This window comes from Anguilla rostrata, chromosome 5, assembly GCF_018555375.3.
Source record: "Anguilla rostrata isolate EN2019 chromosome 5, ASM1855537v3, whole genome shotgun sequence".
Classification (NCBI taxonomy): domain Eukaryota; kingdom Metazoa; phylum Chordata; class Actinopteri; order Anguilliformes; family Anguillidae; genus Anguilla; species Anguilla rostrata.
This window is the reverse complement of record NC_057937.1, coordinates 29,722,130-29,747,225: the sequence shown is the minus strand read 5'-3', so window position 1 is coordinate 29,747,225 and position 25,096 is coordinate 29,722,130. Positions and strand designations below refer to the sequence as shown.

The 25,096-nt window shown below is 38.1% G+C and overlaps 1 protein-coding gene across 1 annotated transcript in view; it reads right to left on the bottom strand.

The window, feature by feature from the left end:
- mybpc3 (myosin binding protein C3) overlaps positions 1 to 24,289 on the bottom strand; it is a 69,178-nt gene extending 44,889 nt beyond the window's left edge. Inside the window, exons 1-9 of the mRNA XM_064335732.1 lie at positions 24,148 to 24,289; positions 15,136 to 15,405; positions 11,356 to 11,784; positions 10,834 to 10,920; positions 8,683 to 8,831; positions 8,315 to 8,432; positions 7,963 to 8,011; positions 3,054 to 3,098; positions 19 to 78 (exon numbers count right to left, since the gene is read on the bottom strand). Coding sequence (XP_064191802.1) covers positions 19 to 78; positions 3,054 to 3,098; positions 7,963 to 8,011; positions 8,315 to 8,432; positions 8,683 to 8,831; positions 10,834 to 10,920; positions 11,356 to 11,784; positions 15,136 to 15,405; positions 24,148 to 24,172 — 1,232 coding nt within the window. The 5' untranslated portion in view covers positions 24,173 to 24,289. The remainder of the gene's footprint in view (positions 1 to 18; positions 79 to 3,053; positions 3,099 to 7,962; positions 8,012 to 8,314; positions 8,433 to 8,682; positions 8,832 to 10,833; positions 10,921 to 11,355; positions 11,785 to 15,135; positions 15,406 to 24,147) is intronic.
- Positions 24,290 to 25,096: the final 807 nt, after the last annotated feature.

Sequence of the window (25,096 nt, the reverse complement as noted above, 5' to 3'; positions counted from 1 at the left end):
TTTCATATACAGCTTTACCTTTTCTTCAGTAGAGCACTGAAGTCCAGCTCTCCAGCCTCCTCACCACCATCAATGCTACTGCAGTGAGAAATTGCAGCACGCAGACAATCAGGCCACCCATGATGTAGTGCATGATCAAACTGCTTATGCCAAAGATAACACTATGGGATGCTAATGCTCTGTACTGTTATTGTAAATTATCAATAATGCAGTGTATATTAAATGTACGGTGTTCATTTTAGATGTGCAAGTTGTATCACTCAGACAAAGTTGAGTCAGATGAAAATTTCACATTTGAGCATCAGTGTTAGTAAAACTGCCTTTATTCAGTCTTTGTATCATCATACATGAGTCTGACAAACATAAGTCAACTGGAGTTAGGAGTAATTTTTTAATAAATAAAGCAATATCATTTTCATACAGTTCAGTCCTTAGCATTGGTGTATAGCAAATGAATGAAAGCTAGTCTCCTTATAGTAGTACATCAAAATATTGTGATGTTAGTTATTTGATTTACTTTCTGGGAGCCTCCTAGGCTAGCTAGCTAGCCTACTGCAGATGAATGTAAACAGCAGTTAACTGGCATCTACCGCTGTCAAGGACGTTGTCATGGAGAGGTCACAGTTCAGGAAAGATAAGCTGCGATGTAGCTGCTAGAGGCAATGCATGGTAGTTTTTAGGGAGATCTTTTAAAAAATCATATAATTAACATTTTTCAAAAATTCTTGTGGTCTTTGTGGCTCCTCTAGTCCTCAACAGTTTCATTTGTAACTACTGAAACTGTCACAGCACGCCTCTGCAAGGACTTCAAACTATCTCAATAATACCAAACAGGGTTAGCCAAGAGCACCTGTAAATTGCTGGCTAATCAACTAATTAGCCAATTTGCTGAAGACATCATTCCTTGTTCAGGTGGATGCAAACACACTTTGCAATGCTAGACTGGGTGTATAATGTGAGCTAGTTCATATCAGCTGGTTAAACATGTGGTTTGAATTTGGGTACTTGTATTTTTAACTTTTAACTTGTTAATGTAACCTAATGTTTGCCATAATTATTTATTATTTGCTTTTAAAAGGGTTCTGCCAACAAAACTGAAGCCTAATGCTTTGCAAACAAATATAAACATGGTTTTCTAACAATCGCATTTTATTTTTTATCTGTAAGCAGGCGTAGCTCTGATCCAAACCCTTTGTATTCTAGCTAACTATTCTTGTTTGCAATCAAGCTCTATCAAAGTAGGTAATTTCAGGAAAATCTGTAAAAATGCTATTCTGTTGAGTTCCTCTCTGCTAAAAAATTAATCTTACACCAGCCTGAGATGGTCAAGCTGGTTAAGATGTGTTTCGACACTTTTAGTGGGTCAACTAACTGTTCACCAGCTGACTAGCCTGTATAGTCAGCTAGTCCACCAGTTCGACCACCAGCTTACTCAACCAGCTAAAACAGCTTTGACCAGTTCAGTCCAGCTAGATACCAGCATTGACCACCCACAGACCAGCTATAAGTATCGAAAACACAGCTTAAAACATATTTTTCGGACCCCAGGAAGATTAGCTGCACACTATGTATTGCTAATGAGGATCCTAAATAAATAAATAAATAAATTAATTAAACCGGCTTAGAATCCCAGCTGGTCTTAGCTGCAATTTTCAACAGTGCTGTTGAAAACTGCAACTGACCCATGCTGCCAGACTCACGTATGTTCGATACCATGTTTGTATGACTATGATATGCTAAATTATGGAAATTCATCTGACTCAACTTCTGCCTCTGGTGTCTTAAAATGAACAGAATATAAATGTTCAATATGAACAACAATTCATGAAGCTTATTTTTTTTCACAAAGCGATAACTCAACAATGAATTGTGACTAGTACTCAACGGTCACCCACAAACCTAAAGGTTTAAATAAACCTTAATGTATTAAAATAGCTTTGGTAGTAAGTGGAAATTCTGAAACATGCTATCCTTCAAACATGCCATAGAAAAAGAAAGGTATGGAACTAACAGCATGAAAAAATGTACATTTTTGTGAAAGCTGTGACATCATAGTGTATAAACACTGAATAATGACTGCTGTAATATGGCATGTAAAAAGTGTAAAGGACATTGGAGCAGTCAATAATCTGCAATAATGGATGGAGATATGTCAAGGTAGACACAAAGACAACTAATCAAGGGAGACAGAAAACTTTCCCATTAATCTCACACTGAGCTCTGGCACCTATTCTCCATGACACGATTGGGATTAAATGAGCGCCCTGTATCTGTGAAAGTTCTTAAAGGGGATTAGGTCGAAGGGCTACTTCTGAAAGATCACTCACAACCCTCCCAGAATGGGGTGGCACTGAAAGCTCACGTCTTTGCACATCCGGTGATTTACAACCAACCAGAAGCAAAAGCCACTCTGAGAGGGGCCTGTTTGTGCAGCTGGCTCCAGTGTTTTGAAAAGCTACAGTGGTGATTTAGAGAAGGGAAGTATATCGTTGCCCTTTCAGTCCTTGAAGGCTAGGAGGACTTACATTTTCATTCTCTCATTCCGCTCCAGATTGTACTGCATTTGTCTTTGAAAAACAAATTTCATCATGGTTTAATGTTTTTCCCAGTTCTTACATGACATCTTTGTTAAATTCAGCATTTGCTTGGCTGATCAAGTTCAAGAATACAGAAGATTCCATAAGACTGAATTTGAGTTCTCAGATGAATGGGATTTTTTGGATCTGCAGCTATAGTAAAATTCCTGCTATTTTTGGCAAATATTGATTCCCAGGTCCTTTTCTTGGAGGGCTGAATTCACCTACCCTTGTTAAATGTTGTAATATATTTCCCTTCAATATTATTACCACTGTATTTCCAAAACATTTTTAAGGCAGTGTCATATTCACGCAAGGAAACAGAGAGTTTCTGTTATCCTTTAGAGCAAAGCTGAAACTGGGCGTATAGTGCTTGATTCATTCCTCAGGAAGAGTCAAAGCACTTTTTGCAGCCACTGTGCTGTTGATTTTGCCTCCGTGAATATTGCCCTGACACTGCAGCAAACACATGACTACCTTCCACCTGCTCCACTCTTCTTTTTTCCTCCCGCGCAAATGCTCCTAGCAGATTGGCATGTCAGGACAGGATTCAGGATTAATCATCATAATACCCCCTACACACACACACATACACGCACGCACGCACACACACACACACTATGCCCCATACATGCACACACACGTACACATACACACACACACACATACACACATAGTGGCAGCATAAAGCTCTAAAACATGTTATGTCGTAAGTCATACGTTCATCTCGCACACATTACTACCTGATTATTGCAGATACCTGCTGGTTAAAAATGGTACATAATTGAGAAAATAAATAATAGCACCATTATTTATAAAGCATTGTACATTCAACACACTCATTGCACAAATATATAAATGAATAATACCATAAAAATGTAATAGAAAATAATGAATAACTGATAACAACACCCTAGATAGCAAGTGACTCTGGGCCGGATCGGTGTTTCTTGCTGTTTGGGGCATAGGGGATGCAATAAAAGGGACTCAAACTCTTTAAGGCCATATGCAATTCAAACATACCAGAACAAACTGTCCTGATGCATTTCCTGTAAATCAAATTAGAGTGGAAAGCTATTTTCTTCAAATCTAATTAACATAATGCCATTTTAGTGCACAGCTCAACTGTCAATCGTCTGACATTAACCATATTTTCATGCAATATAGCTCATAATAGCATATAATAAGATAATATAATCATTATTGTTCAAATATGGATCTAGTCATGTGAAAGTCAACAGTCAATGTCAGTAGATGTCTGTATGACTCATGTACTAAAATGGTAACTTCATTAGAATCAACAAAATAGTAGTGGTCATCTACTGGTTTATCTAAACCTGCTGCTTTTACAATTTAACTGGGTAGATTATTGTATATGGAGAGGTTGCTGCTTGACAATGCTGTACAATAGCCCATAACTGAAACATGTTTGGCAAGATAACTTCTTTTCTTTAATGCAAAATGCAAACAAATCATTCAACTGATATTAGGGCGTGCTGTATGTCTTCTTTTTCACAGAACTAGGCTGGCAAATGAGAAGCATGCAAAACTGATATCCAATGAAGGAATGACAGAAAGCACCGTTCAACAGAAAACACGAAAAAACAGATTTTAAGATGTTGCAATGCAAGCCATTTTAACCATGAGACTGCTAGAGTCTTTGGATGACTGTATTATGTGCATTATGAACACCTTAGGGATCAATAAATGCATGATAATATAGATTTCCACCATATACTTGAAATATTAATATTTCATTGAGTGAAATACTCTGAACACATAAATAGCTTAACATATTTATTTATTTATTTATTCATTTATTAGCAATAAACTGTCGAGAAACAGTTTTAAACCTTTTCTAAAGTTTATCTCTATCATAATTTTTTTTATCATTACATAGAATTAATGACAACGTGGCAAATAACTACATTAGTTTGACTTTAAAGTTAAGTCTTGTTTGGTTTAATCATGTATGTGTTTAGTTAAATTTAGGTGACAGTCTCTGCTGATGTCTTCCAGCAAAACATACATAGTTAGGGGTCTACAATCCTTGTCTATAAACAACTTTTGGGGACACAAATAAAACTGTTATCTGATAGCCACAGATCAGGATGGTTCTCTATGGAAAGTGGAAGAGGACACATATTCACTGGTTGTTGCGGATAAGAACTGAAACTACATTTTCAGCAAGACCCACCCAGTTTCATAGATGAATGCCAAAACATGACCACTAACATAAACTAAAATAAAAAACTAAATGCTAACTAAAGTGAAAAAGAGACCAAACAAGCCTTTACAAGTGTCAATAATATTTAGTTGGTAATATCGTTTTTCAATGTGATTTTGATTGGAATAGATGGGTGAACATTTCCAATTTAATCAAGGGATTAATTCAGGTACTAAGTAAAAAATGGAAACACACCGGTTCTGATGGTTCCGTGATAGTGTGGGCTCTATTTATACCCAATCATGGATTTACAGGATATTCTGGAATGACCCAGATCAATCAACTAAGCATGATCTTTACCACACTTCCTCCTGGAAGAATGGTATCATAGTCCTTCTGTTGATACTGAAAGACACTATGCGACAGTGTGTATGGACTGTAGGCCTACTGGTCACCTGTGGTGATTATATCTGAAATTATATTTAGGGGTCCAAGCAGCGAAGCTGGTGGATTATTATTATTATTATTATTATTATTATTATTATTATTATTATTATTACTATTTTTCTCCGCTAAAAGTGTCTGAGGCTCAGCAACCATAAGTCCTAGAGCAACCAAATTTTGTAGGTGGGTTCCTATGGCCCCCCACTACTCAGGCACTACAAATCACCTATGTCGGCCAGATGGTGGCGCTATAACAAAGGGTCATGCGTAAAAGGCCATAACTCCCACACACCATAAGTCAGATCAACACAAAACTTCATCGATGCACCTGAATGTGCTCTACAACTTTGCTATTAGGACCACCTATGTCCGCCATATTGTTTACCCGCCATTTGGACTTTTTTATTAGTTGGGGTGCGGAAGAGCTGTAGCTCCAAATCTAAAGTGTTAGGACATCTAGTAAACTTCTTTACGGCAGGCGGCTAGAAGACATCCATGGCGACTCAAGTAATCCGACACCGTAGGATCTAGTTTTTATCAGTGAGGGGAGGATCTGAACGCCGGGGAAGCAATGGAAGATAGTGCCTGCCAGAGTGCATGCTAGGCTACTAAAAGTTTGTTAGTAAAAGCTTTTTGAGAGGATGAATCATTACTTTTCTTCGGCATGGATCCATTTGAAGACAATATCGGGTGAGTTCGTTTAGTCTTTGAATCCGTCATTATGCTGAGAGAAATCGTATTCTCAATTTAATCTCTAAATTGACTGTAAGCTTAGGGTTGTAACTAGGTAGCTGTTTCGTAGGTGACTTGATGCACTCGCCTTAACTATTGCTAGAATTTTTGCATAGACTGCGTTGTTGCTGTTCTTGTTTGTGCTAGTGTTAATCAGTTTAACCTACAGGGTCCAAGTTGAACTAGCGGTTGTTCCCTGCACTTGGAATGGTATTTCTCTCTAGGGTTTTCGACACACTTGTTCCTGGTTATGGTTATACAATTTGTTGTACGTCGCTCTGGATAAGAGCGTCTGCCAAATGCCTGTAATGTAATGTAATGTAATGTAATATTCCTTAGGAACAAGATAAACCCGACATTAGCCATAAAATATGCCAATACAGCAGTGAAAACGCTGCTCACTGAATAACGAAATAAACGAGACAAAGTTTTTTAAAAATTATACCATGTCATTCTACAGTCAATATCTGGGACTGCTTTTGAAATAGCGTTTTATAGGTCAGCATAACCGAAAATTTGCTTATCTGCCAATGTCTAAATAAATAATACGGTAGGCTACTCTGCGCGCAGCACGCGTGTCGCGAGTTGATATTTCGTCTTTTGTTTAGTTTTTTTCTCAATGTCGTATTTATTATTTGAAATGTGTATTTATGTGTTATTATTCTATCTGTCTCTGAGGCGGTCTGAAATGTGCATTCTCTGCTAAGTTGAGCAATGGATTGGAATATGTGTCTGACGCCTATTTTAGTTGCGGCACGGAAGCGCTGCAGCTCTACATACACGCTGGACCATCTAAATGCTGTTTTATAATTTTACGTAGTCTGCATAGTTTCCGTTGTGTGAGGCACTCGCGATGGGCCAAATCATTTGTGCGGCATATTGCACAGGTTGCGCAGGCCACGTAATTAGATTTTGTTACTGACCGTTATAGTTCAAAAGACAACACCTTCATTCATATTTCCAAACCTGCAATATACTGCACCAGTGACAGCAAAAATGCTCAGCTAGATGTAACTTGTTGCAACGAAGACATTCACCTGACAAAAGCGCTTTTGGTCGCATATTTAACGTTGCCTATCGGTTTTGTGAATCAACTGTTATAACCTGTTAGTAAAAATTGTATGCCAGTGACCTCATGTCAGCAGTCTATGTGCTTTTAATTTCTTGAGGAGGTCTGCATCTTCAACGTGGCCGTGGTTTGCAACCGCCGCACATGCCGCACATTGCACACAACCCCTACACAGACCCATTTTTACGTGTACTATGCAGAAGTATAAAACAGCCTTTAGTGTTACGACATAGTAAAGGCCTTTGCGCCTAGCGGCTAGGAGACATCCATGGCGATGCAGTAGATATGTTGGGTGAAGGTATATGATCATGAGGACAAAACCATTTAAAAACCGCTCCATAGGGGGCGCAATTGTGCCAATGCTTGGACCCCTCCCAACGTCGCTTGCGGCTTTAATACTATTATTCAATCTGTTTTTGGTTCACTACCTATAGATATAGGTCTGTAGCCAATACAAACCAGGTTAGGTTAGGTTTCTTGATAGGGACTGATCAATACAAAATGTAAAATGAGCATTTTACATAGTAAAATGTTCAGTGTTAAATCTGATTGAGTAGATTTTAGTCAGAGTGTATTAAATCCCTTTGGACCCACATAAATAATATTAAAGTAGAATACTTTCCATTATACTGTGTGGAAGGAATGCCATTACACACAGTACTAAATACTTTTATAAGCAGTCTAGTAACTTCAAGTGTTTACTTGAAGTGAACAAAGCTGGTCAGCTCACCAGCTGTTCAATGAATGAATTATTTATCCAGTTTTGGGATTCTTTCAACAATGGATCATTGGGATCCAGAGTCAAGTCCAATTCCCTGTGTTATCAATTCTATTGATGAAAAATGTATTTTTCTGATATGAGCTGAGGGGTCACTTGCTCTTACACTTTTTAAAATTGTATTGAAACAATAAATGCCCTGTCAATATATCTCAAATACTGCACTGCACATGAAACATGCGGCTGAAGAACTTACGTGCGTCTGAATGCTGCACGGATATCAACCTCTCCAACAGATGGGGCATCTGTTAAATGAAAAGAAAAAAGCAGGACATAATTGCAGTTTCACTTGAAAATAGACAAACTGACAATTTTATAACGAGTTTAGTATATTCATACAATATTTAAAATATAATGTTTGAATGTGTATTTAAAGGTATTTAGATTACTTAAATGACAAAGGTTTAGCTCATGATGTTTTTGGCATGAATTAAATGTCTCAAATAGATTTTTGTATAGCTGCAGTACTCTGTGAAGCATAGATAAAAACATATCCAACTGCAGCACTTTAGGTATTGGGCAGTGCATTGAGCATTGAGACTACACACCATGCACAGTGAGTTCAAAGTTGCAGCTATCGAATTTATCTCTGGAGGACACTTCGCATCGATATCCACCAGCATAGTTGGGCTTGGCACCGATGATCTGCATCTCAAAGGTGTACACCTGTAAGACAACAGCAGATCTCACACAGTACTCATGAGTCTTATGGCAGGTGGCAGGTTCTAACTACAGTGTCTCTGAACATTGGAATCTGCATGAAATGCCTGTGGTTATACGGGCCTACAATTTTAAGCCTGAAAAAAAATTGATTGGGAAGTCAAGTTGTACACTGTGTTCGTGTGTGTGTGCGTGTGCGTGTGCGTGTGCGTGTGTGCGTGCATGTGTGTGTGTATGTGTGAATCCCAGGATTTACTTTGGTGTTTCGGTCATACAGTTCCTTCAGCTGCAGGTGTTTCCCTGCCTTGCTGGCCAGATCCATCCACTTCCCCTTGAACCACCTGATAGTGGGCTTCTTCAGGAGGGTGGAGGAACACACCTTGGCTGTGAATGTGATGTTTCCACCTAGGTATGGTGAGAACAGAAATTAATCTCGGCATCAGGTCTGTCAATTACACCAACTGTGTGAAGAAGCTCGCAACTTGTTCTACCATCCTGCTCAGGCTACTATACATGTTATTTGGGATCAATCAATCATTCAGTCATTCCATTTACAAACAGACTGTCACAAAATTCTTCACAGTGTACATTTTCCAGAAGATTTTAAGAATCAGAAAAAATATCAACGAGTGACTAGTAGCCAACTAGTAATAACATGGAAAACCATTTTCTGACCGCTTGCCGGGCAATCAAACTGAACTGCTTGAAGGAGATGAGCAGCTGGGTAGTTTATTTATATGAATTTACCAAAGTGTTAATTCACAGACCTTGTACAGTCTCACCTGACAGCCAGTAAGCATTTGTAGCAATCACATTCTCTCCATAGTGCAAACAGCCATCTGGTTGATGTTTATCTGTTTATCTGTTCATCTGACCTTTCTTCCTTTTCCAACTGTTTCAAATATGACTGAACTGTTGATGATGTGTATGAACCCCTGCTTTTCTGTTTCTTTGCAGGTTATTATACTTGAATTGGTTGAATAGGCATTTTAACTGTAAGTATGGAAGGGTAAAATATATGAGCAAAGTTTTGATAGGTAAGCAGATTGAAGGGTCAGCTCACTATCACATGAAACACAACCTAGAATCAATGCTATGTTTTGCTAATTTAGAAAATCTGGGGTGGCTGTGTGTAAGAGGATCTGCTAAATGCTGAAGTGTAAAATGTTCCTTTTTAGTTGGACACCAGACATCATTCCAACATTCAGTTAGACAGAGGCCGTATCATTGTTGGGGACTCCAAAAAAGCCTGCTGGTAACAGTCACTTCAGGTTCCCTCTCAGTGAAGTCAAAGGGTGGCAGGGTGTTACACTGGTACTTTGGCATATCCTGAAATTTCAAAACTTTCTTTCAAAATGGATGTTTATTTAGCACTCAGGCTAAAAAATATTACATTTTGCAAATATGAACTTTTCCAGGGAATACTGTATATTATATTCTTCTTCATGAAATTTAATATGCAATATGCATTGTGATGAATCTTTAATATATTGTTGTGTGACATACTGTATACAAAATAATAAAAATATAATATATTATAATTACCATTCAATCAGCAAGTATTTCCCATATATTAAAGAAACCCTTTTGATATCAAACTGTTATGCCTATATACCTTCTCATATTTTGCATTCTCTATATATTTTATATATACAATATGTTTGATTTGTTTTTCTTTTTGGCATAGGCATTTCAATGCATAGCTAAACATGCTTCTCCTTTAAGGGGTAAAATAGTTACTGCATTTCTTGGTTATTTTCTACTTCCACAATAGTGTGGAATAGCATGCAGAACACAGTCTTTATGTTTGTAAATACTGAAGGGTACTCTCGGATTGCTCTGGGCTGGTCATCTCCTCCAGAAGCAAAAGGACTTTCAGAGCCTTTTAAATGGATGATACAATACTGTGAATGTGTGCTCTTTACACAGAACCCTGTGATCAAAATGCATCAGCTTCCATAAAGGAGCACTTCAATCAGTTCAGATTATGAAATAGCAACTAATTTTGGATTAATAAATGGGCTAGATTAAATCATCATCTGTCTGACAGTTAAATGAAAGTGTTCATTTTTTCCACCGCTAACAGTTTTGTTGAGGTAAATCTGTCTCATGCAGTGTCTCAATTTTAAATTCCCTGCAATGCCTTGCTTTCTGACCTACATTCACCACCCTACTCTACACGTCCTCCTTACCAACAGTCACCTCCCAACTCTGCAGGTCCTCCTTTCTTACAGTGACCTGCCCACTCTCCAGGTCCTCCTTTCTTACGGTCACCTCTGCACTCTACAGGTCCTCCTTACCTACAGTCACCTCCCCACTATACAAGTACCCTTACCTACAGTCACCTCCACACCCTACAGGTCCTCCTTATCTATCATCACCTCTCCACTCTGTAGGTCCTCCTTACCTACATTCACCTCCCCACTTTGTGGTTTCTCCATGAAGAGTCCAGTAAGGTCCTGCCTTGTGTCTGGCAGCTGGTTCTCTGACAAATCTGGGGAAGATGGAAGAAACTGGATGAGCAATGCAACACCATCACATAAAATAGACTGCCAGTGGAACAAAAATGGTTAACCAAAAATGGTTTAACCACCAATCACACCTACTTCTCTTACTTTATTTCTTTGTTTTGGTCATTTTGCAAGAAATGTCCAAACATTAAGTCCAATGAGATTCTCACCAGATGTAAATGTCTATTTGAAATTCTGGAAAAATTTGCAAACCACATGCAGATACCTGATAATTTTCAGTGAAAAATGACAATTGATGTTTCCTTTAAAACTGTAATCTGTCACATCAAACAAGCTATCAGCTCTCAGTGACTTATTTGAAACAACGCTGAGCATGGAAGACAGAAGAATGTGAGCCTATTGTTGAGAGAGTAATGATGTGAGCATAGAATGTACCAGAATGTAATATGTTTACTCACGTTCAGGTGCTGCACTCTCCTGCTGCCCCTCAGCTGGAACTGTGGGTGCTGGAGCAGCAGATTCTTCAGCAGGAGCTGGTGTTGCTGGAGCATCAGGTTCTTCAGCAGAAGCTGGTGTTGATGGAGCAGCAGGTTTTTCAGCAGGAGCAGGAGATGGAGCAGCAGGTTCTTCAGCAGGAGCTGGTGTTGCTGGAGCAGCAGATTTTTCAGCAGGAGCAGGAGATGGAGCAGCATGTTCTTCAGCAGGAGCTGGTGTTGCTGGAGCAGCAGGTTCTTCAGCAGGAGCAGGAGATGGAGCAGCAGGTTCTTCAGCAGGAGCTGGTGTTGCTGGAGCAGCAGGTTCTTCAGCAGAAGCAGGAGATGGAGCTTGCTCTTCTGCAGAAGCAGGTGGTGGATCTTGAGTCCCACTGGAGCCATTCTCAATTTGCTCTGTAAACAGTGTGAACAGTGACATTTTACAGCTAATTAAAATGATAATTTTGTAGTTCCATAATTTTACCTTGAACCTCTGAAGAACAGAATCTGATATACTTCTTGTAATTCCTGAAGGTGTACACATCTTACACCTAAACTCAATCCTACATTTACTAGAAAACTTGTATATGATGTCAATTAAGACTGCTCCATCGTAACACAAATATAAATTAAATACATTAATGTATTAAATGTTCTGAAAATATTTCCTAGTAAGTTACATGAACCTTCATTCCAGATACTTATAAGTCTTAATGACCATATACTGTATTGCAGAGGAGGCTGGTCCTCTATTTTTGAGAGGCAAGAGGGAGATCAAAATATAAAAAAGAGTAATTGGTTTAAATAAACCATTACCAAATCTCAGTATCATTTCTAAAATATTTTTTATCTCGTCTTTGGTAAAAATCCATTATTGAAATTCTGATTAAAATGCTTCAACAGCAACACCTGCAGGGCAGCAGGCAAGAGGGGAAAGGGCAGTCTGTGTGAAGTGGTGGTGGGGGGCAGAGAAGGACGGGCTCCTGCTGTCCTCCTTAGGGTGGGATCTCATATCAATTTAATGTGGGCCTACTTAATTTTTTTTTCATTTTTCATTTCATTTTTCATCTGTTGTTGGCCAAAACACATAAAATGATGCTCCAAGAGAGGACGTCCTCCCTAACCAATCAACAACTAGAATACAATATTGACATTGTGTTGGTCCAATGATAATTTCCAAATTTTATCTTCAATTCTCTACCACTGTATTGTATTACAACGTGCAAATTGCGAACTACTTTTAAAACACATCAATAAAAAATTACATTTTATTTAAGCCTTTTCAACCAGAGGAGGCTGGTCCATAGAGTCAGAGGAGGTTTTCCAAATTTCCTTTTTTCAGATTTACGTTTCCCTTTTTTATCGAGCAGTAGCTAGCTACTTGCGTTAGCCAACGCAACAGCTTGTTGTAGCAACCCTGAAGGACTGAGCTAACGCGGCGAGAATGGATTTTGAGGAGAGTGGTGCGGCTATTTGCTAACGAGGCAATTAACGGCAGCGTGAGTGAGGGGGTCACAGAGGGGCATGGACGCAGATGCAGAGAGTGGGATGGGGAAGAACATCTTGTGGATTATTTGTTGTCAGAGCCATTCCACAGTTTGGATTACGCAGCAGGTGAGGATCAAGTTTTTACAGTCTCTGGGATCAAGACTGCTGGACGACCAGCTCCACAGATAACCATGATTGAAAATGCTAATTCTAGTGACACATTATGCACACAAGAAGTTCATTGCCATCCAGAGCCCGCACTGATTAGATGTGTCTTTCCCTCTCGTTCACCTGGCCCCTTTTTTATATTCATCCTTTGTGTTGTAATATGATATGTAAGGAATAAACCATGACGGGTCCCGCTATTGGAAAATAATGTAGGGTCGCTTAACCAGCCCCGAAGTAGGCTACACTATTTTTCCAATAACGGGACAGCCCGGAGGGGTTTATTCCACTTATACAATGAGTTACCAACAATACGGTTACTTTTATATTAATTGATTTTATCGATTTAATCAGCTGAAAGTGAAATATTCTTCCGCGGGCATTTGGGCATATTATTTTTACCGTTGTCAAACAAAACTGGTTGGTAGTTTCATTTGTACCATTATTAAGCAAAAAACTCGTTAATTCTATGAAAACAATAATTCTATCAAGAAAAAATAGTTCCTTCTCGTTTTACCATACAGTTAGCACCAATTTTGCTAATTTTTGTCATTACATTATTTAATAAAACTGCATGAAACCATAAGTCAATCAAATTCATCTCCCTAGCACTGTCTTACTTTTTAAAATGGTGTGGTCACGCTGGACATAAGGTTTTTCTAAGACCCTCTGAAACGGGTTTTGAATGCCAGCTAGTTTTATGACAGGTTCGCCGTCACTTGTCACCTAGCCAATATTAAAATTCTTGGTTTTAGGTCAGAATGGTCTCACGGCATGCTTGTTATCCGGGCTAGCTAGCTAGCTAACTATTGAATTGTAATCAAAACAGCGGTTACTATAAACACAATCGTTCACAAACATACGGATGAAAATGCGTCCCCTAGCATGAGTTAAATGCGGAACGCCTATCCAAATAAGGGACGATTCCGATTTGCGCGATGGCTGGCAACCGTAAATAAAGCTAGCAACAGTAACTAGAAATGTGTGCAATTGGACATTGGAAAGGGGAGGGGATGTAACAACAATTCAAAAGCAAAAGAATAATGTTGCTGTTTAAACTGCTTTAGAATGCTGGATTTTGTAGCGCATTGATTTTAGAACTGTTAAAAGGCCGAGGTGTCCCTTTACTGAGAAATAATGCCCACCCTTGGACCAATCAGAATCGAGTATTCAGCCAAGCCGTTGTATAAATGATAATATGATATTTGTTCCTTGGAAGATGGGGATAAACTTCGAGTGCATTACTTACCTTAGTTGTATAGTAAGTTTGCATTAGGTTGCTAGTTGGATTATTGCTACATTTGAACATAATAACATAACATAACTTGAACATAAAAAGTAGAGATAAGTAGCCAACTAGTGTAAAATAACATGACGCCGTGGGTTGGTTTTCTTCCTGTCCTCCCCAATTTTTGGAGTCACCAGCTGCCACTGCTGTATTGCCTTCAAAGCCGAAATGGTGCTTTTTACATGTTATAATTTTATGTGTGGACAGCAGTTTCTCAACACTTAAATACATTTAGGACTGTCAATGCATCTGACAGCCCCAAATGCACTGTCAGATGCATTGTTACACGTACTGATACATCCCCGGTGTGCATCATTCTGCTTAATTTGGTGGGTTGAAACATAGCATGAAGCCATTCAAATGTATGTATAATTACAGAATTAAAAAAAAATATTTATTTGTGTTGTATTTTGTATTTTTTATAATGCTCACTAGGACATTATTTAAGGCTTGGTCCCAGTTAGTTGATACCTTAATCAATAGTCCCAGGAAATCAGTTACTCTTGATATAACAGCTAACCCTGAATCATGACCACAAATACTAGGATAAGCACTTCACAACATCACATTAACTCAGCTAACCTTAATTATGTGTCGATGTTAACAGAATGATGCAATGTACAAGAACACTCACTCAAGGTCATGCTGCCAGGTTTATATTAGCCTATTTTCCCCACTCCAGTCCATTCTGGAGCACAATAAGCTGTTATCAGGCTTTTTCAACAGTCTGAATGCCTGTGATAGTCTTAAGTGCATACTTTAGTGTTGGTGACATTTGTCTGCTGTCAAAGAAAATATAGCCAATCACTGACTTAAACACTTACCTCCTTGTTCCTTCACCTTGAGCTCAAATTTGACCTTTGAACTCCCGGCAATCACAGCGTAGACTGCACCGTCTTCTTTAGTGATATTTTTGATGGTGAGTGAGTGCTTATTCCCGTCTGTGGTGATGACATATTTATCACTATCTGTGATTTCTGTGGAGTCCCGTTGCCATTTCACCTTGGCAGCTGGCTTCTCTGTCTCTGCCTTGAACACTGCATCTCCTCCGATTACAGCTTCTGTAGTCTTAGGTTTCTTTTTGAAGGCAGAGACTGTGGACATAGGCAGGCAAGCTACTTAACCACAGCTCACTCAGTCATACTTACATACATTTGTTTGGTCTGTTTATACAGTATTGAAACAGTAACACATCTGGAAATGTATGGTTCCATTTCCTTTCCTTAAAAGCTTAATGCAGTGCTAATACAAGTGTTTATGTAATGTCTACAAGTTTCCAGTCTGTAAGAGTCAGTGAATGCTATGACTATATATATGTAAGGAATAAATCATGAAGGGCTGTCCCGTTATTGGAAAATAATGTACGACGGGGTGGTGATGCAGCCAAGGCGAAGCTGAGGCCCGCTTAACCACTCCCGAAGTAGCCTACATTATTTTCCAATAACGGGACAGCCCGGAGGGGTTTATTCCACTTATACAATGGGTTAACAACAATGACTATATATGGTTAATTTTATATTTATTGATTTTTATCGACTTAATCAGCTGAAAGTGAAATATCCTTCCGCAGGCATTTGGGCATATTATTTTACCACTGTCAAGCAAAACTAGTAGTAGTTCTATTTTGACCGTTGTTATTCAAAAACTCTGGTTAGCAGTCCTATTTGCACCGCTGTTAAGCAAAAACCTCTGGTCGTTAATTCTATGAAAACAATGATTATATCAAGAAAAAATTCCTTGATATAGTTCCTTCTTATTTTACACCATACAATTAGCACCAATTTTGGTCATTTTTGTCATTACATTATTTAATAAATCTGCACGAAACCATAACTCAATCAAATTAATCTCTCTAGCACTGTCTTGCTTTTTAAAATGGTGTGGTCGCGCAGTGAAACTGGGTTTGAATGCCAGCTAGCACTTGTCACCTAGCCAATATTAAAATTCTGTGTTTTAGGTCAGAATGGTCTCACGGCATGCTTGTTATCCCGACTAGCTAGCTAGCTAGCTAACTAACTATTGAATTAAAAAAACTATTGAAGAGTGGTTACTACAAACGCAATCGTTCACAAAGATACGGATGAAAATGTGTCCTGTAGCCATGAGTTAAATATGGAACACCTATTCTACTGTCCAAATAAGGGACAATTCCGTATTTTGTGGGATGGTTGACAACCCTAAATAAAGCTTGCAACAGTAACCAGAAGTGTGATTCAATGTTGCCATCAGCTGTGAAATTCGACATTGAAAAGGGGAGGGGATGTAACAACAATTCAAAATCATAAGAATAATGTTGCTGTTTTAACTGCTTTAGAATGCTGGATTTTGTAGCAGTTAAAACAGCAACATTATTCTTTCGATTTTGAATTGTTGTTACATCCCCTCCCCTTTTCAATGTCCAAGTTCACAACTGATGGCAACATTGAATCACATTTCTAGTTACTGTTGCAAGCTTTATTTAGGGTTGTCAACCATCCCACAAAATACGGAATTGTCCCTTATTTGGACAGTAGAATAGGTGTTCCATATTTAACTCATGGCTACAGGACACATTTTCATCCGTTTTTCATTTTCATGGCGAGCATTGTTGGGCTGAATGGCTTGTTCTCGTCATTGTGTTATGTTATGTACTGACAGGAAATACTAAAATAAATATTTCCTAACATGAACAAATAGTTCACTACTGTAACACTTGCATGAATGCTACATCATTTACACCCAAGAAACCTACTTGCTCAACCTGTAGTTCCTATTCCACATTTGATACAGTCAGCATCTACCAGTTTTACATATTCTCTGTAATGCTGTATACAACTCCTGACTACCAGTCCATAAAAGAGCTTTAGATCATGGCTGGTGTTGTGACTAGCAAGTGACATGCTGCATCCTCACATTTTGTTGAACACTTGTGTTTTAATACTGGTCACATTTCTCTTGGCTATTATTACAACAGCAACATCTCTTAACAGTTCCTCAGCGTTGCCTAACCTTGGGGGCGAGATGTCAAATGGAGTACCCCAGTTGAAAAATGTGACTGTAAACAATCAATCTGGGGAGTACACAGAGCCAGCTCTAGGATTGTGGTGGCCCTAAACAAGAATGATGTCAGGACCAATAGCGGATGGGGGCGGGGGATCATGTGCTATAGAATTGATAGCTGCAGACATGTAAATTATTGTACAACTGAATTGAACTTGAATTGTGTGGCCCAGGGATGGTTGTGGCTCTAAATGACTGCATAGAGGGTTTATGCCAGCAGCCAGCTCTGGGTGTGACGTCATTTTAATTTGGATAAATTATAAATTAACCATGTGAATGGGAAATTATAGTGTTAGTATGAATCAAAATGAAAATACACTGATATTTTAGATACGTATTTCATCCTTGTCTGCCAATGAACAGCTTCTTACAAACAGGTGTATAGGTCCAGTACATCCATTGGGCCTCATTCATGAAACTTGTACCAGTGTTTCCCACAGGATTTTGTGAGACTATGGTGGGTGGACCTTGGACCCTCTAGGGGGGTCCGGAGTATGCTCCCCTGGAAGAAAATTTTGTACATTTTAAAGTTAAATGCATCAATCTGGTGCACTTTGAGAGCAAAATTAAGAGGCTAGATCTATGAAGAACTTTGTGCTCTTGTAAACAATTTTGTGCTCTAGTAAGCAATTTAATCATAAACACATTGTTCAACACATAAACACAAAAGTCCATATTTCATGCGTGGGGGCCTTTAATACAGATTTATGATTTATCTTATAGGTAGAGGACATGGTATTCATCAACTCTCATTGCCTTTTGTAGCTGACGTTTGTATTGTACCTCTCCAAAAATGAATGAAATGCTTTTTGTCCATTATAAGGGATATAAATGAGCCCCTTATGAAGGTTGAAACATTGCTATCAGATTAAAAAATAATGCAAAAATGTTGTCAGACAAAGCGGTACAGTACCTAAATGTGTAATAATTAACTATTGTATGTATTTCTATACTCTGTACTCTCGTATGTTTTCTTGTATGGGGATGGGATTCAATTTTCAACCGTCCGGCACGTTTTGGCAATGTTCCAACTCTCACGTCATCACTGCTTCACAAAAACTATTACACTACTGACTAACGCTTACATTACAGTGTGAAATATCCACAATATATAATACCACTAACCTATTTAAAGACACTCAATTTCAACGTTATAACGTATATAACCGAAATATTTTCAGCAGTAATTCTTACATAGAAATGGCGGGCTGCCACAGTCTAGGTAATTAATAGGAAACACTGGTGTACAATCACATTTGATTGGAAACTGCATATAGTGTAAGAACGTTTCTAAGAACATTCATAATTTTTTTCTTATCTGTATTTGTTAATGACTGTTTCCTTATAAAAATCACATGAACAGGATTACACATAAAATTTACAAACAGCCAGCATTCATCATTTCATACACGTGAGATATGCACAAAAACAAAGATCTGTACATGTGTCGGTGTCATGCATTCAATATCGTTTTTTGTAGGGACATTTTTAAGAACAAAAGTAAGAATAATTTGAGGCCCATTGAGAGGTGGAGGGATTAATACAACATTATGGTGTGAATTGCAAGTCATGCACATATGAGCTTACAGTCCTCCAAATATTTTCTTTTTTATATTAAAACATACACACACATGAAGGCTATCCCTTATCAGTGGACCCCTACAGTATGCACCACTATAATATGTTAACTGTGCTCAGACTGCTGCATGAGATCATAGGTCTGCAGATATTCAACTCTCATAAACATTGCATACGTATGTCTTTTAAGGCAAATATGCTATGATATCCTGTTGTATGCATATCCATATTGTGTTGACCGTCTGTTTAATTTAAATATGATCTTGCAATAACTATGAGACTCATTGGATTATCTGTAGATGTATGTTCTGAGAAAATTACCCTTGATTCTCTTCAAACCTTTTTTAAAACATTTATTTGACAGAGCAGAGACTAACATAGAAAATGCATTTTGCAAGCTGCCACCAGCTGAGCTATGCAGTCATTGTGACAGTTAATCTTGTGTAGTTAGCAGAGGCAAGAGCCTAACTAAACAGAATAGTTGCTTTGGTGTAAGGAAAGGAAATCGTGTGGACAGAAAACATCCTTCCCTGAATGATACCACTTTTGTTTGGAACACAACGTTTGTGTTTTTATTAGACTACATATTGCCTAACATGAATTACTTGAAATGAGATGGGACATGTAAGGATGTTCTATTGCTAGAAGTCATGTTGCGCAAAACACCACAGATCTGGTATTTCACAAATTTAGAAACCAACTATACATTTTTTTTTTTTTTTAGATGTTTAAAATAATCAGCTGTTTAAGCTGTATAATTAATATCCATTCAAAATGCAAGGAACCAGACACAAGCAAAAAAGGACAGATTCAAGAGGAGGTATTTATTGATATTGTGCAAGAGCTATAAAGATTATTTAATCTTTCAGCAACACATCTATCTCTACAATCAATGCATCCACCATAGAAATGAAAATACATGGCTGAACAATGTGACAACAGTAACTGGCATTGTGAATCTCTCAGTTGTGGTGCAGTGCTTTGTGACCTTAGAGGGTAGCACTGCTGGGAAGCATTGGTAACTCATGGAAGGAGAGTACTGCTCTGAAAGTGTTGCCAAGTCCCGTGATGGTGCCACAGGATGGTTTCTCAATTTCAAACGCTATGCGGTTTGGTTGCTTTATTCTACAGAACTCCACCCATAATGTGTGTCAGATTATTTCAGAGTGCACTTAAAGTTCATAGCAGTTGTACTAGGATTTAGGGGGTGGTTACTTGGAAAGTGAGTTATAATTTCCATGGTTTAAATTTGAAACAGTATTTGCAACCTGTATATTCACTTTACATGTGTTACTATAAAATAATACTGTATTCATTGCTTAGTATTCTGAAAAAGATAAATAATGATAAAGGTCTTACATTCTACAGAAATAAAATCTAATTACAAAGATAAAATATATGAGACTTTATGTTCACTTGCTTTGTTGACTTTTTATGTCAGCAACATCTTGCATACATGACCTCCACATAAATATCCCCCAAGGTAAAATGTTGCTATGTGCCTCATGAATGAGGGTAAATATAGAATATGTACATACCCTTCAATAAACACCTACGGTGCCCAGATTAATATGGAAGTGACTGCAACACAGGTAATGGCAAGGGATCATCTGATCTCTCTTTCCATTGCATGGCACATAGGAAGAATGGTTCACTTCTGCAGACTTTCCTAAAGTTTTACTGGTAGAAATGCTAGATTACTACATATGGTTGTCTAAATAAAATGTGTTAATCATGAACATTAAAAGAATCATTTTATTAAATGACCCCCTCTGTCCAAATGGCACAATAACTTAATAAATACATGGGGAGGCATTAGATAAAGAAAAAACACCTATTGAGAGTAAAAAAATAGCGACTTTGTATTTGGACCATTGGTACCATTAACAAACATTGAAACGGGTGGCTGAAAGACGGGTGGCTGAAAGCCAACCTCACTGGCGCTAGTCCATATATTTTGATATTTTGGTATATGGACTAGAGCCAATGCACTGGTGCTTGGTCCGTATATTTTGATTAAGAAGTATAAATCCACTTGGTACAACTGACAATGTGTCTGAATTTTAGGTGCTCGGAAAATCTATAAAAAACAGCTGGTTAGCTTGCCACCATACTATTTAAAGCTTGTGACACAGAGTCCACCAAAGGTATTTTCACTGCCTACGTGAAAATAACTCTTTGTATTCACGCAGAACACCTTCCAAACAAAGATTATTTTGGGTCTGTTTTAAAAAGATGCGGGTCATCTCTTCAGGTGATCTTGTTTTGTTCATTTCTGTTCATTTCACAAATGAACCATTGGGTACATGTGTTCTGAGTATGTTTGATTTAGCTGTAAGTGAAAAAATATCCTAAGAGTGCCACAAATTTTAGTGTAGAAATACAGTTGTTAGTTTAGCTGGGCATTTACAAAACGTGATTATGTAAACGGACACATCAGTATTGCAGACACTAATAAAAGCTCCCCTTCAGTACACGATGATAAGACCAACTGGGATCAGAATGTCAACCAGGAGAGTGGAAAATATGGACTGTGTCACCTCCAATATAAACTTTGAGCAAAAGCAAGGGCACATAACATGGGTACGCTACCATTCTGTCGGCAGGTTTGTGCAGACCATTAAAAAAATCCAATATTTAGCATCTGTAACTATAGATTTTTCCTTGTGATTTTTTTCCACTGCACATCTCTAGGAGTGAAGTTTAAATATAAAATAGCTGTTCCATTCAAATTCGTAATGTTTAGTGGTAACAGGGCCTCTTTCTAGCAATAATTACGGGAGAGCAGGGTAAAGCCTAACATGGGGTAAAATGTAACACAGACCTTTTAGGTAGATGCATTGAGCTTGAACAACATATTTCAGGTCAAACAAGCAGAATTACCATCACTTTATAACCCCTCCTGCGGGGTTAAACCAAACAGGGCTGTTAGCTTATTGTCAGTAGACCATTAATTAACCGATTTATAGGATTTGTTCAACTCAGACTGAAGTTGAACAAATCTTCATACATTTATTTCACTGAACTTTAACTTCAGGCACGTGGTGACATGTCACATTGACTGATACAGCTGTTTGGATTGAATAGGCATTAGACAAGAACTGGAAAATTATGTACAGTCTTGTGATAGATTTTTACTGATATACAGTAGGTAGGCCATGAAAAACATATAAATATAATTTTAAAAAATTGATTAAAGACTGTTTGCATCATGCAACTTGGAATTGTATTTAATTGCCTTACTTTGTGTTAACTTTTAAAACTATTAAGACTGTTAGGTGTACCCCCTGCTGCGTTAGTTTTTACCCCAGCATCGGGGTTAAATGTAACATTTTACTCTGTACTTTTGGTCAGATTGCTAGTGAAAGGAATGTCTCAGAAATGTAATTTTGGTGTGTAATCATAGCCAAGGGATGTAGATTGTTTGTATTAAAAATGATTAATCTATCTGTAGTGATATTTTCAGAATTGAGCCAAATACAAAAACCGTTATTTCCTTTCTAAAACAGTTATTTCCTCTCCCCTACAACTGCTATGTCGAAGCTCCCAAGTCTGCCTAATAAACTAACTTCCTCCAGGCAGAAAAAAACAATCAAATGTAATTCCTTCTACAGAGCTCAAAGTTATGGACTTACTGGTCAAACAGACAGCAGAATAGCATATGAAATTACACTTTATCAAGCTCCTTTTCATTACTGGCGCAAAGGCCCACGTTGTACAGAAATGAGTCACACTTTGCACACCCTCCTGCACTGCCAATGTGACAAAGTGTTAAGGCTGGATTACAATGCAGCTGATGAAAATGTTTGCTTTAGCACTGAACAGAATGTGAATATTTAAAAGAGCTGTTTATTTTCCAGTTCAACATTCAAACAAGTATAGGTCAATGACATCTGATCCTTTTAGGAAAGCATGGCCCATCCAGGGCACCCTGTTACTCTAGTTTATTAAATACACTCTCAGACCTGACAAACAATATTCTACATATGTCTCATTGATGACAGCTCTCATGAGAAACCCCTCAACTGAAAAATTAATCTACTTGAATGCTGAAACATTTAGGCATACCACAGATAGTGCTACAGCAACATGCTAGCAAGGATATTGGGCTTTAAATGTGCAGCTGACAAAGTACATTGAGTAACCTGAGCTGCGGTTTACTCTTTAGTCCTGGACAGACTGCACTTTCCTTTGAAAATAAAAAGTGGACAGCAACCAATGAGAGAGAGAGAGAGAGAGAGACTTAACTAATTATTATTACATATTTGGGTTGCGGTGTTGTGTCATACTTTAAATGCATGTAATCTCATAAAGCCTACATAGTGCTGACAGAGCAATAACTAGCATAATATAGCTTATGGCAATTTTCAAACACTAGATAAATTATTAATTATATTATTATTAATTATTCATAAATATTAATTAGCCAATTTTACAGAAAATATTCTAAATATTAGATTCAAACTGATCACTGCATACATAAAGGCAGGGTAATGACATTTCTGACATTACCGTTGAAGCATTTTTGTAAAATGAAAGTGTTACAAATAAAGCATTCGACCCCTTAAAAGACACATGAAGTTGATGTCTTTTTCATTTAGTTTCCAAGGTAAGGTTATGCACTCTACAGTTCTGGAAAATGTCACAAACCTTAACTAAAAACTGATTTTTTGAAAAATTCAAGAACATTTCCAGAGGATACTAGCACAATATCTGTGATGGTTATCACTTTTTGCTTCTGTCAGTATCAAGTCAAAGCACTGATAAAATGGTTCAAAGTAGATAATCGGAAAAAGTCCACATGATTCATAGGCTTCATAGAGTTCCTAGCAAAGTTCTTCCCTCAGATTAAGGAGGTACTGAGTACACAGTATAATGTCTAGTGTCAATTCAACTATTAACAAATAACATTTGTTCCCACTCTGGAATGTGGGACCAAATGTTATCTGGTAAGAGTTGAATTAACGCCGTTAGAGTTGTATTAGCACTGGACATTTTACTGTGTAGAGCCCAGACATTGGAGGACAGCATAGGAGTAATACGGAAGATTTCCAGGTCAAGAGTGTATGTTTCCGGTATCTAAATCCTTGGAAGTTCAGGTAAATGAAAAAGCAATTCCATCATCTAAAAAAATGCATATCCTTTTATGCCACTCGGTTTGCAGAACCAAAGGTGACACACCCTCATAAATTAAAGCTAATCCAATGAGATATGCTTACCTGGTTTTTTGACTGGCTCTGGCATGTTGATTGAGTGTCCTTCTGTGTCTTGAAAGACAGACTTTACAACCCACGCTCTGTGGCGTTAATAAACCTCTCGACCCCTCTCCCAGAGTGAGGCTGGAGTATCCTCCCACTCCTTTTTATTTTCAACAATGTGATACTGCACATCCACCCTGGCTGGCTGCACACAACCATATTTCAGCAATATCCTTTCCCAGGCACTTCACCCACATGACAGATCCCAGGATGAGGGGAGTTATATTTAGCAAATGACAATGACAAAGTCGCTCACACTCTTCAGATTTGACCCCTACCCCCATCCTGACTATCCACCTCCACCCACCCTCCACCCATCAAGCTTGACAAGAAAGTGGTGAAGAGAATGAATACTTCCCTACCACTGGCCAAACATTCCCTTTATCAGCTGGGCACTAAAACCAAATTCCCGCCACTGCTTGAGTACTTCCAGGAATACTTTTATGGTGTGGGTAAAAGGGGGCACCCTAACATTTTCTTCTGGGCTCACAGCCTCAAAAAATAACTTTCCAACTGCTGTGATTGTGCATGTGCTGCTGAATTACTGACTATCCCTTGGCAATAAGGTAATAAAGAAGCCAAAATAACAACAATGCTGGCCTTTCACTGCAAAAACAATGGTGACAACTAGTGACAGCTCTTATTTTGTGTTCACAGTGGGTTTAATCAACCCTAGCTCAGTGGTTCCCAAACTTTCTGATTCCTAATCCATTGAATAAGCCAGTACATTTACTGTGACTTACCTTTTCTTATAAAAAGGAAAGATACGCTCATATACAGTACATAATTAAAATGTTTAAAACACATGGCGAAACAACTGCACATACTCTGCAACTAGCATGATCTATATAGTACAGTATTAAATTTGACTCTGAATGTGTATTTGTGTGAATGTGTATAGATAATATCT